At 45.0% G+C, this 13,400-nt stretch overlaps 1 protein-coding gene across 2 annotated transcripts in view; it reads right to left on the bottom strand.

The window, feature by feature from the left end:
* Nucleotides 1-13,400, bottom strand: part of LOC119406856 (SLIT-ROBO Rho GTPase-activating protein 1) — a 45,121-nt gene that overhangs the window by 7,737 nt on the left and 23,984 nt on the right. For both annotated transcript variants that reach the window (XM_037673607.2, XM_037673606.2), the window contains exons 9-13: nucleotides 12,126-12,260; nucleotides 9,571-9,676; nucleotides 8,389-8,610; nucleotides 5,791-5,852; nucleotides 32-70 (exon numbers count right to left, since the gene is read on the bottom strand). In XM_037673607.2, the coding sequence (XP_037529535.1) occupies nucleotides 32-70; nucleotides 5,791-5,852; nucleotides 8,389-8,610; nucleotides 9,571-9,676; nucleotides 12,126-12,260 (564 nt within the window). The remainder of the gene's footprint in view (nucleotides 1-31; nucleotides 71-5,790; nucleotides 5,853-8,388; nucleotides 8,611-9,570; nucleotides 9,677-12,125; nucleotides 12,261-13,400) is intronic.

The following is a 13,400-nucleotide window of genomic DNA, read 5'->3' as shown; positions in this document are numbered from 1 at the left end:
ACTCCTCAGAGAAAAGAAAGGTGTCACTCACTTCCAAACAGGGAGATGTCAGGCTCACTCGACAGGGCATCTGAAATGCAAGTCAAGACATGAATTTGGCAACAGTGCTCATAATACATGTCTGTAAGTGCACATGTACAGCTAAACCTTCCTATAACGAACCACCATACAACGAATTCCTGAATATTACGAAGTTTTTCTATTCCCCGCCATTACTCCATAGAAGCACATGTATTTGTGACCACTATGTAACAAAATGACGGTGGGCGCACCCTTGATATAACAAATTTTCACCGCCAGCAACCTGGCCCAACCTGGTTGCAGAAGTCTCTGAACTGCACTTTGTAAACATGACACTAGGTGATGCCAGTAAAAACAAAAAAACAAAAACAAAAAACAAATCCTTGCTTCGTGTCATTACGCTTTGAGTTCTTTGAGTTCGCGCCGCATATGGAGAGCGCTTTTCCAAATATTCTGTGGCATTCGTGTCGTTCGTTTTCGACACCGTGCGCGCATGCGTCGTTTCACCGCGCACGCATGGAGCAACCCCTAACGACGTGCAGCTTCGCGATTTTTTGTTTTTATGCAGACAACTGTGTCGTCACTACAGAGGAGATGTCAGATTAGGCGCTGGTGGAAACTGCCTGAGACCATGGTGACGACGACGGATCTTCGGAGGTTGACTCGTCATGCGTTTTGCCGTCTTGCGCCGTGCTGAGGATTCGCTAGACCGTGGCCTCTGTGATTAGCTCCGGCAACGCACCGTCGTGTTGACGGAACCAATCTCGGAGGCCACAGCTAGACAATGATGGAGCAGCATTGTACTGATGTTCTACAAATGTTCACTGCTATAACGATCTACACATTATGTAACGACTATATTTCGGTGCACTTACGATATTCCTATGCTACCCATTGAAACTGCGTCCACATATAGTGAACATTTTTTAGAGCCTCCTACTTTTACAACAAACATTTCAGACACTGTCAAGGTAAAAATATGGCGCATTTGAAGCAAAAAAAAAAGTTAGAACAGGCCTTCTAAGCATGAGAGAGGCGTGCACTCGCGCATGCCCCACTCCAGTTTACTCAACTAAGATATCCTACATCGACGAGCACTGCATGCAGATTTCAGAGGCTGTGAGCGAGGTCGCTCACTTTTCAGACATTTCTTCAGTGGCAGAATGGCAGCGAGAAAAAAAAAAAAAAAAAGAAATGGGAGGCAGCATCAAGCCTTGCAGCCAACTTTCACACAGAAACTTTTTTTGACGCTACGGCCACCTACGATGAATCAAACAATGCCTTGGAAAGCAAGAAGTCATAAATGCAAGAAGCGATAACCGGGATAACTTTTCGTAGCACAAACAGGTTCATGGTGCCCTTCAACTTCACCAGTCTGCTGCAAAGGGTATTCAGTCTTTTCAGTAACGGCAGAGACCGATCAATCAATGATTACGGCTTCCGCGCGATTGTGGCGAGGTGGTGGCCGGCAGTGCCGTCATGACTTATTGCCGACAACCGTATCATAGTCACCTGAAGTCACCTGAAGTCACCTGCTCGGTGAGCGTGTGGCGTAAGCTGTGCAGATTGATGGTGGTACAAGGGCGTCATGCTGCCGTTCCCAAGTTCGCTGCCGCCGTGTCGTGCGAGATTGCTTTAGTGCGCATCGCTTTGTAGAAACGAAAGTAGCACGCTGTTGTAAAGCGGCGCGGGCACCTAGAAACGTCGATGCACTGACAGCGAGCATGTTTTATTACACTGACAGCAAGACAGCTTGGACAGCATGTTTTATTAGGAGAGAACCCAAGCGCACCGCGCCTTGTCATGCAGGACCATGTGGAGACGTAGAGCACGCGCTCCTTGCAAGATGCTTGCCTTCGCCGCACTGAATGAACAGGCTTCTCGCACACCCATGCACGGTCCAGAGTGAAGCAGGCACAAAGAACGCACAAACGCGTGCGTGCAGTACACAGCAAGCGGCCCGGCTGTGACGGCGTGAGCAGAGTAGGAGACGCGCTGCACGAAACTAGCCAGGGATGATCGGCTCCAAGTGCAGTACCACGCTTCAATGAAACGCTGACAATTCATTGCAGAGGTAGTTTAATTCACCCGTGCGCATGCAGCAGGTGTTGCTTCACGACACGAAAACGCTTAACTTGTCACCGGAGGGGTTGTTAGCACTGTTTAATAAAAATGCGCAGAAAAAAAAAAAAGGTTTGGTCGCTAAGTGCACGTTTTTTTGGTCGCTAAGTGCACGTTTTTAAGGGCGAGTTCATATAGTACAACGAACTACTGATATAACGACCACTTCTCGCAACACTTTCGAGCTCGTTATAAACGGGTTCGACAGTATTGCCATCCCTCACAAACAAGCAATAGAGCAAAATAACGCATTTTTTTGCCGCTAAATAAATGTTTTGGGTGAGCTCTGCCTTCAGCTCCCTTTTTGTTTAATGTGTGCGTTTCTTTTCCGAATTTTCATGCTGAAATTGCACTCAAGAAAAACCTGTCTCTAACAAGTTTTTTCTAGGGGTGTGCGAATATTCGAAATTTCGAATATTTTTTGAACAGTGTTTGCTATTCGATTCGATTCGCACTGGAATTTAATTATTCGAACTATTCAAACTTCCCAAAAACAAATACAGTCAACATCCAACTGAAAGTGCCCCTTCAGATTTTCAATATGCTTCACCTCATTACACTCTCGTATTGCGGCAAAGCTGCCTTTCAAGCTCCGTTACGGTCGAACATAGTCAAGACATAGTCAACGTCCGATTGGAAGTGGTCCCTAGATCTTCAATATGCTTCACCTCATCACACCCCGGTATTGCGGCAAAGCTGCCTTTAAGCTCCGTTGCGGTCGAACTTTGCCAAGAGAAAACGTCCGATTGGAAGTGGTCGCTAGATTTTCGATATGCTTCACCTCATCACAGCCCGGTATTGCGGCAAAGCTGCCTTTCAAGCGCCGCTACGGTCGCAAATGTATTAACTCGAGAAAACGCTGGTTCCAACATGGAGATGAAAGATCTGGCAGAGTTGGGGGCTCAATTAATGCTGTTTTGGGCCCGAAATTTGGGCAGGAATTCCGAAAAATCGGACGCCGAAGCTTTTTAGCTTCCAAAATTTCAGATGTTCTTACATATCGACGTCTACAAGACAGATTTGGAACTCCTGACTTGAAGGCAGACCCTTGTCCGCCACATCAGTTGGGCTTCCACAGAAGTTGAAAGAGGAGGAGAGGCTGAGGAAATGGCATCTTTGCCTATCACGTGTAAAGTGTTGTCGGCAACACTTTGGTTGCACCAAATCATGTACATAAATAGAATTCAGCCTCTACATTGCCTCATTCTTGATAAGACAACTATGAAACACCACCCCACCGGTGCTTCATCAACCTAGCGAAAAGAAGCACTTTCATGTTGCTATCTCATAAGAATATGCTTAGGAATCCTCTCTAACTTTTTTTTCTGCAATTTCGCTTCGAAGTATTCGAAAAATATTCGAGAAATATTTGAAAAATATTCGATTCGATTCGCACTGACACTTCAATATTCGAATTCGCTTCGCACCAAAAATTTTGCTATTCGCACAGCTCTAGTTTTTTCGGGAATTTTGTCCATTTCGTTATATCTAGGTTTCCAGGCTGTATATGTGCATGCGTGCATGTATGAGCATATATATATGAATCTTGACCTGTGCATTGCTGTACAGATGTACAGTGCTCACGGACTCAAATGCGACATCAAAACATTTAGTATGATAACTGCAATGCAGAAGTGCTTGCGACACAGGAGATCTGGCTCCGATACAGGAGAATGCAGGGAAGGAGTTTGGCTTGGGAAGGCTAGACGGGGCAAGTGGCAAGGTGGTGAAGCTGGCCTCCTCATCATGGTTTCGTGCCACTTCAAAATATCTTTTATCTTTGCTTGTAATGGACCAACTTGAAATATTCTTGCAGTAGAATGTAACTTAAAATGTATAACTTTGTATAACTAAAATTTGCCATGTGGCCCTTCAAAAAAAAAAATCTACTTAGACTAGTGGGTGTGATTATTAAGGGGGGAGGCTACCTTGGAAGGGCAACTTTTTTGTTTGTTGAGATATCCTATTGAAATTTTCAGGGTAGGCTAATAGCAAAGCCATTTGAATAACCCCAAAATTTCATGCATTTATGCTCACTGGTTCCCAAGTTACAGCCATTTATCAGGATAGTCCACATGGGTTTCTTAGTCAGGCTCTGGTGAATTTGGTAAATGTGCTAGCACTGTGAAATTCACTATGATGATTCCTGGATGGGTGCTCTACACTAAGACAAAGCTCATTTTTAAAATTTCCTTGCTGAAAATTTTTAGCAGGGCACCGGATTTAGTGTTTGCCATTTGGCTTTTATCAATGAAATTTTAATTAATTATCACAAATTACAGACACAATAAATTTAAAAAGCGGCTTTGTCTTTGTTTGGGCAATTTATTCAGGTGCATAATAAAAAAAACCTGTCGGAAATCGGATGAATGGTTCCAGAGATATGTCTCGACTAAGCAGTATCACCAGCCAAAAAAGTCATTTCGAGATATTGGGCTTCGAAAGTTTCGATCACATACCTTGGTCTGAAATGACCCTGTAGATTAAAGAAAATGCGTTTTTATTGATTTCTGTTCTTTGCCACCTTTACTGGCTTTTTTCTATTTTTCATACGAGTCGGGGTTGCGATCGCCGAGGTTGATTCGAGACGCCAAGCTCATTTCAACTATGCATACACGTGCCGCTGGCGCACACTGGAGATACGAGGGCTGACACCGTCGATGCAATCGTCTTTACCGATACAGAGGTTGCTTCGCTGCGAAAAGGGCCGTCATAATCGTTGTTGGAGGTGCGCTTGACCACGGTAACACAGTTTATGTAACGATTCAGCGCACCAATCCACCGAACGCGTGTACCGTGACCAGCGGCATGTCCGATAACACAACGATCGCAGGCACATGACACTTCTTAGTCGGCGGGCAGGATGCGATATCGTAAACACGGTGTAGAGTTCAGAAAGTGCCGCGAGCGATAACGAAATGCGAAGCTGCGATAACAAAGGCTGGCTGCACGACGGTGACGACGGCAGCAAAGAACGAAGCAAGCGCTAGCACTAGTCGCAACCGACGACGCACGGAGCAAGCCGCGGAGAAGGCCATCGCGTCATCGCGCGCGGCAGCCAATAGCAGCCGCGCGTTCCCCCACTCTCTCGAGGAGCGCGCGCTTAGTCCAATGGTAGCTGCGCGTCGAGACGCGGGAAACTCAAACCCCTGCGAGCCCCCCCAATCATAAGCGAATCATGCTTCGGCCGCGCCACCACCCCTACCGCCGCGGGCGGTAAAGAAATGCGCGGGAATTCACGAACAAAACAAAACCAAGATGGCGCCGATCGGTTGAACGGCGCGGGAACGGTGCTCGCTCGAAGTTGGGCTTGTTTCGGCGCTTCTTTGGCCGGCGCAGCAGCTGCCGCTGCTCGTTATTACCCGATTTGACGTACTTTTACGATGTTTTAGGCGTTCATAATTACAGGAAAGGTCGTTTGTAATACGTACAGCCCAAATATACGATTTTTCAAGAACCGAATTTTTCGCGATTTTTCGATTTTCAAAGGGCGCGTCCCCCCTTAAGCGGGGCAAAATTTTTGGAATAAGAATTTAGCTGTGCCGAGAATCCAAACAAGTTACAATCAGAATTCTTCCCATGGCTATATCCAAAGAATCACCCCTGTTTGAAAAATTGATCGTGTGTGCAAAGAGGAGGAGTTCCTACCTTCATCAGAGCTCTGGGAGGCTCCTGCAGGCTCGACCACTGGTTCCACAGGCAGCTCATCCCTGTAGGCACAAAAATGAAAGACCATGTTTTGTTTTCAGCGCACTGAAGAAAACTGTGTAGTTGTGCGTGCATCTGGAAAGCGAAAACAAGTCCAAAACCTATAATAATCCTTCGTCTTATTGCCAACGAGACGGAAGCGGTTTTTGTGAGTCCCCAAAAGAGAAAATGCAACCACAGCGGCATCATTTGCGTCAGTCAGCGCCTGCGTGGGAACAGGTGTAATCACATTCACATAGCGGGGAGCAATAAACGAGGGAGTAACAAATCGGTCGCCTTTTGAAAGATTCTAAACTGAAAAGCCATCAGTTTTGCGGGCACAACAAGCGGGAACCGGCGAACGAAACCGAAACTAGCCGGCGCACCACTGTAGTAAAGCGTAAGAAAAAACGGAGAGACATCGGCACAAGGAAAAAATTCCACGTATTCCCGCAGCGTGGCAGCACATGCCAAGCAAAAGAAATGACCGAAAAAGGCGCGTTTTAAACATACAGGCGACGTATATGTACATCTTTGACCGTCTTGTGGCTGTTAGCAGATGGCGTACATGTACGACCCTCAAAGGGTTAAAATGATTCACCAAGGAGTCCCCATTGCAACCTTTCATCCACCAACCAGTTCACAGGCCTGTACCAGCGTCCCGCAAGTTAAAGAAATACTACAATCGTACTAATTAACTGGCCTTGCCATATACAAATAAAATTACACTAAGACTACAGTAGACTCTCGGTAAACGGAACTGCTGCTTAAACGTAACAATTGCCCCTAATACGATCGGTTTCATACTTGGATTCTGCAGCCCTGCTCCTCTCTCAGTAAACAGAACTCCTGCTAAACAGAACACATTTTCCTGGTCCCTTCAGGTTCCGTGTAAGGAGAATACTGAAGATCTAAAAATCACAATGCATATTTATTAAACCAAAAATCAGGGGTGCACGAATATTCGAAATTTCTAATATTTTTTGAATATTGTTTGCTATTCGATTCGATTCGCACTAGAATTTTACTATTCAAACTATTGGAACTTCCCAAAAACAAATACAGTCAATGTCCAATTGAAAGTGACCCCTTCAGATTTTCAATATGCTTCACCTCATCACACTCCCCTATTGCGGCAAAGCTGCCTTTCACGCTCCGTTAAAGGGACACTAAAGAGCAACACGATTTTTCTCGCATTAGTAAAGTAGTCTTCCACAATACCAAAAACACCACTTTTGCTGCGAGAAGACGCTTAATAGGTGAGAAAACGAGCAAAAAGAAAATACAGGTGGCAACGCCACCTTGGAATTCCTGCACCATTTGCCGTGACGTCACATATTTTTGACGGCGCCTGCTTGGGCCTACGTAGTTCCTAATCGGTTAAATCGAAGTACATTGTCCTCTGAGGGGGCCAGAGACTTGACATAACGAGTTTGTGGAAATTTCATCGAGCCAGTGGTGCCAAAATACGTTAAATGCTCTTTGAAATCTTTTACGTCACGAATTACAAAGTTCGGCACGAAATTTAAAAATGAAACTTTGGACTTGGGTTTTCTCCTCTAATAATAAACCTATGGTGGTGAAATAAACTACACGAGAGTTCTCCGAGCACACTTTATCAATCTAAACCAATTCATTGTTCCTCTTTAGTGTCCCTTTAAGGATGAACATAGCCAAGAGACGGTGAACGTCCGATTATAAGTGGTCCCTAGATTTTTCAATATCCTTCACCTCATCACACCCCCGTATTGCGGCAAAGCTGCCTTTCAAGCTCCGCTACGGTCTCAAGTGTATTAGGTCAAGAAAACGCTGGTTGCAACATAGAGATGAAAGATGTGGCAGAGTTGGGAGCTCAATTAATGCTGTTTTGGGCCCGAAATGTGGGCAGGAATTCCGAAAAATCGGATGCCGAAGCTTTTTAGCTTCCAAAATTTCAGATGTTCTTATATATCGACGTCTACGAGACAGATTTGGAACTCCGGACTTGAAGGGAGCACACCCTTGTCCTCCACATCAGTTGGGCTTCCACAGAAGTTGAAAGAGGAGGAGAGGCTGAGGAAATGGCATCTTTGCCTATCACGTGTAAAGTGTTGTCGGCAACACTTTGGTTGCACCAAATCATGTACATAAATAGAATTCGGCCTCTACATTGCCTCATTCTTGATAAGAGAACTATGAAACACCACCCCGCCAGTGCTTCATCAACCTAGCGAAAAGAAACACTTTCATGTTGCTATCTCATAAGAATATGCTTAAGAATCCTCTATAACTTCTTTTTCTGCAATTTTGCTTCGAAGTATTCGAAAAATATTCTAGAATTATTCGAGAAATATTAAAAAAATATTCGATTCGCACTCACACTTCAATATTCGGATTCGCTTTGCACCCAAAATTTTGCTATTCGCACAGCTCTACTGAAAATTTTAGCACTGTTATCCTTTGTTATCATTACAATCTTCTCGCGGTGCGGTTAGGGCTGTTTTTCCGAGATTTGTGGCTGTGCCTCAAATCAGGGAGTCTCCCGGACTAATCGGGAGAGTTGGCAGCACACCAACTCACGTGTCTTCTGGCGCCTCAGCGCTGATGTACTTTTCATAGACGAGCCCACCGTCATTGGGAAAGATTTGCTCCTGGTGCACAATGAGGCCCTTGACAAGCTCATTGACAAGATTCTGGTACTGGACTTGGTCCTTGTCCTCAGGGATGGGTATCAGTGTCGGGCCAAAGCAGATGGCCAGGTTGTAGGGGTCCATCATGTTCTCATCACTGAACTCTGACAAACTGCACAAAACAGAACAGAACATCACTCCAAACTCGTTCTCACTCATTTCAGTCCAGTCATAACCTTGGCAGTTTATAGCAGTACAAGGTCATGCTCTCTGTACATGCAGCACTGCCCTTTCTTCTTTTGTACAGGTCTGCTTAGACGGACATAACTGCCTCAAAAAGAAAATGAACACTTCCAGGTGGTTACCATGCATTATGATGCCTATTTTGATCCCCACTGTGAGATAACAGCTCTGCCCTTTATGTCTTGTTTTTTTTTTTTCCTTTATGCTTGCATTGATCTCTTTTTTTCTTTTGTCTTTCAAACACGCTCTTATTGCTCAGGCACCCTTGTCCAGCAAGGTATGTGGACTACGGATATGGTGAAATTACGCTGCAGCTTAAAGGCATACTGAACAAAATTTTTTGCCGCCAAGATTTTCAGCCAAGCTGAAAGATTGAGCGCTGAAATCAGTAGACACAACCTTCATTTTAAACAGAAACTAGCAGAAAATAACGAACTCAATGCATTTTTCACAAACAGCCGCATCTGGTGGCCGTGCCTTGAATTAGAGCAGGCGACGTTTCACGTACTCGAAACAAGCATGCCAACAATGCTAGCCATCGCCCGCATCTATGAACCTGCTCAGCCCCCCAGTATATGGTTCCTAGAACCACTACGAAAGGCGCCGGCAGTGAACAATGCTCCCGGTTGGGAAAAAGCCCCTCGTCTCGGTGCCTTTGTGGAAGAGTGGCACGCAAAGGAGAGGTGGAGAAAGGGAAGGACAGGAACACATGCAGCCTTCCTCTGCCGCACGCTGACAATCCTCCAAGAATACAGCCAAAAATATGCGAACTAAACTCTGTTTATCGGAACAGTCGTGTGTTCCGAGTAGAATTTCAATGTTTTCATCATTTTTTCCCGAGTTTAAGTCCCTGGCCCACAGTGAAGAAAGGCTCCCGATGGCCACTTACTGGTTAAGGAAGGCAAAGAGGTATCGAAGCACCACAAATACAGGTCTTGGGAAGCTTTGGACAACATCCCGTACTTTGGCTACAAATTCTTCTTTGGACTCGAACTCTGTTCAAGGCAACAAGTACAAGCAGTAAATCACACGAGAAGAGAGAATCACAATGCTCATGAGAACATTTTGTCATTATCATCATCCGCAGCAGCAGCAGCTTATTTATGACCCCCCCCCCCCCCTTTGCTGTCCTTGGCTGCACTTTCCATTTCTTGATATCCATTCTGATGCTCTGACCATCGGCTGTCTGTCTTTCTCGTGACGCAAACTTCCCGGGTGACTTTTTTAATTTTAAAGGGGCCCTGCAACACTTTTTCAACACGGTCAGAAAATGCTGCCAATCGGTAGTCAAGGCTCCTAAGAACATGCGAGCCAAACATTATAGCGCCGCATCCAGCCTGGAATATACCATTAGTTCTCGAAGTCAGCTAGAAATCGTTCCCTCTTCTCTAGACAAATGATGCCATATACCCAAAAAAGCCGCGCACACAGTACTCAAATTCGTGGCCATTGGCTGATTTGAGCATCGTGAGCAGCATAGTTACCGCAACTGCCACGGGAGGCCGCCACATGCTCACGCACGATCACACTGAAAGTACGGCTCGCGATCAAAGGCAAAAGAAGAGAAAAAGTGCTTAAGGTCATGAAGCACGCGTGACGTAACTTCTTTCCCCGAGCCATCCCTCCCTGCTTAGCTTCGAGCACGCCCGTAGGGACGAGAGAAGAGGGAAAGCAATTATGGTGCGCGACAGAGCTCGTACTTGACGGATTCTAAAAACTTTTGTCAGCGGTCGATTCGTGAGGCAATAAACTTTTTTAATAAAGCCGTTCGATGGTTCCTTGGAAGAGTGTTGCAGGGCCCCTTTAATGCCTACTAAGACGTCGACTACCCCTGTTTGTTCTCTGATCCCCTCTGCCGTCTTCTCATCTCTTAGAATTACGCCCATCACTTTTTGTTCCACGACCGCTGGGTGGTCCTCCACTTCTTCAGCCCCATATGTTAGAACTGGCAATACAGTAAATGATTGCTATTTTGTATTTCATGGGACCGGAAAAAATGTCTGAATTAACCGAATGCCAAATTATTGAAAGCATTAAGGAAACAATAAACAAATGCCTATTACATCAATGCACTTGGTCAGGAAAAATGGCAATTCGTCCGAAATATCCAACTGTGTTGCTTATTCTTTGTGTTTAATGTGTAGTGCTTATCTGTTTCTATCACGCTGTACCCAAGAAAATGGCAATTTTTGCAATTTCTTTCACTGTACAGCGTTAAAATAGGCAGCAGCCACTGCGGCACTACTTCTCGCAGCCAAGCGAAAGAGTTTTTTGCAGGTCATTAGGGTTGAACAAAGAAACAGATAAGTACTACACGCTAAACGCAAAGAATAAGCAGCCCAGTGGGGTATTTGGGACAACTTGCCGTTTTTCCTGGACAGATTCTGCTGCAACGCGCCTTTTTTCAAAGTTCATCACGTGAGCTTCCGGTCGGAAGTATCACGAGTGGCACATTTCCCGCACGCCCGCAGCGCTCAGTTTCGATATCACCTGAATCGGGGCCCTCTACATTGATTAATATCTCAAACAATGTGCATTTTTTTAGATTTAAAAAAAATGGGTATGCCATAAATTGTCACACTCTACAACTTTTCAATGTAAACAACTGCCCCCAAGTTAATATTTAAAACTTTAATTAATGAGTTTTTGTTAATTGCTCATTTCAGAGTAACTTTAGGTGCAGCAAAGTTTTTCCGCCTCGGTGTAGAGTTCATTTGCGAAGACTACAAAGGCCTGACCGTCATAGCATTTTTATAAAAGTCTGCATTGTCTAAAAAACACCCTGTATACAAACCTTTTCAACAGTTTCCCATATGTGCCAAATAAAGAATCACAATGTCTGTTCATAAACCGCTGGCAAAGCTTAGCTGTTAGTTCCACAAACACCAAAATGGCAGCTATACATGCCAACTAGAGTTCTTCAATAATGACAGTTATGAAACTCCATTCCGAAACTCAGACATGCCCATGAACAAATTTTCAGAGGATAGAAAACCAACGCACCCCTGGGTGTGATGACAAAAAACACCGCATAGCCATGGTTTTTGCTGTAATTGTACAAGTTGCCATGGCAAGAATTGGGCGAAGTACTTTCAAGAGAGGTCGAAGGGTACCGTGGCCACGATATCAATTGCAAAAAGTAAGCCGCAAACATAAACCTACTGCTCACTCCATCAAGCATGTGGTCTTCTGCAATACAAATCCCTAGAACAATGTGAATTATTTGTTTGTTTTCTTGCCTGCAGGCAGTGCCACAATCGGCAGACCTCCACAATTTCAGCCAAATGAGTGTCCAGATTTTCAAACATGGAGGCCATGGGTCACAACTGGTATAATTGAAGAACTGTTGACGCTAACAAGAGGTATTCCAGTAGCAACTCTGCATTGCCAAGCCAGAGATAATAATGTCGCCATATAGTGGTAGTGAAAAGGAACGCATCTCACGGCTAATTTCCATCAGCTGGTCAAAGTAGAAGATGGGGAACAGGGGTTCACGGAGCTCGCGGAGGTACAGCTTCAGCACACCAGCCACCGAGTTGATGTCACTTGCGTCCGACACATCTGCCAATGGGTCCTCCCCTGCACAAAGCACACGCACACTGAGTGGGCAAAGTGAACAACCATCAACAGCAATGCATAGTTGATGCAGCACCGAAAGACGTAGAACCAGAAAGCACAGGACCAGCGCTGTCTCGCAACTGAAAGATTTATTCAAAAAAGAAAGAACACAGGAAAACAAAGTTTTTAAATAAATCTTTCAGTGCAGTGACTGCTGCTCATTACTGACTATACTGAGCGAATAAAGAGAAATACACTCAAAGATCCCGGTGTTCCTCTCGCGTATGACGCATATTATCTCGTCAACGGCGGCCTCAAAATGAAATCCTGTAGTACATAAGCAACCTAGTTGTTTATAAAGTACAAAGATGGCAGGCAGCTGTTTGTTATGCAAGCGGTGTTGTCAGTGAGGCAAAATTGTTCACATCATTCTGCCATGCCAGCTAGGTCATGCACCCTTGATGTTTACTTTTACGCCATGTCCATTCTTTTGATGAAAGAACGCTGGATTAGTCGTGCTAATCAGTTCACCGAAAATTGTTTTTTTGTTGTTCCACGCATGTTTTGTCCATGGACGCGATCCATCAGAACCTAGCCACATACGGATTCACTGTAAAAATGAGATGGTCTGGCCTTGATCCATCACGTGCAGAACACGTCACTTTCGCTGCAGTACACTGGTGTCGTGCAGAAAAGCGTGCTAGGATTGCGAAGGAGCTACCAGCAGCCACGGGGCGGGGCACATTTTGTCCCTTATTACAGACGCGTGCCCATGCCGCACAATAACGAGGGCCAGTACGATCGCTGCCATCTAAATCTTTACTGGTAATCATCAGTGTTGCCTATGATGTTGCTGTGTCCCAACATAAGTTGCTCAAAGTCATATTTATGAGAACGTCTAATAATACAAACTTCTGACAATTCAGACAAAGTCCTAGTGTCCCTTTGAGTTTGAATTATCGAGAGCCTACTCTAACTACTTCACTGAGCAACACAAATTAGCTGATTGCCTAGCATACTACTCTCATTACATCTAGACACTTTGTACCTAGACGTTTTTTTGCATGCAACTCTGAAAACTCATGCTGCATTGCAGCAACACATTTCTCAATGTCGTGCAAGAACAATCAGTGACAATGGCAAAATCAAAGCCAGAAAGTA

Source organism: Rhipicephalus sanguineus, chromosome 10 (assembly GCF_013339695.2).
Source record: "Rhipicephalus sanguineus isolate Rsan-2018 chromosome 10, BIME_Rsan_1.4, whole genome shotgun sequence".
Classification (NCBI taxonomy): Eukaryota; Metazoa; Arthropoda; class Arachnida; order Ixodida; family Ixodidae; genus Rhipicephalus; species Rhipicephalus sanguineus.
The sequence above is the reverse complement of the archived record's forward strand: the minus strand, read 5'-3'. Positions and strand labels throughout refer to the sequence as shown.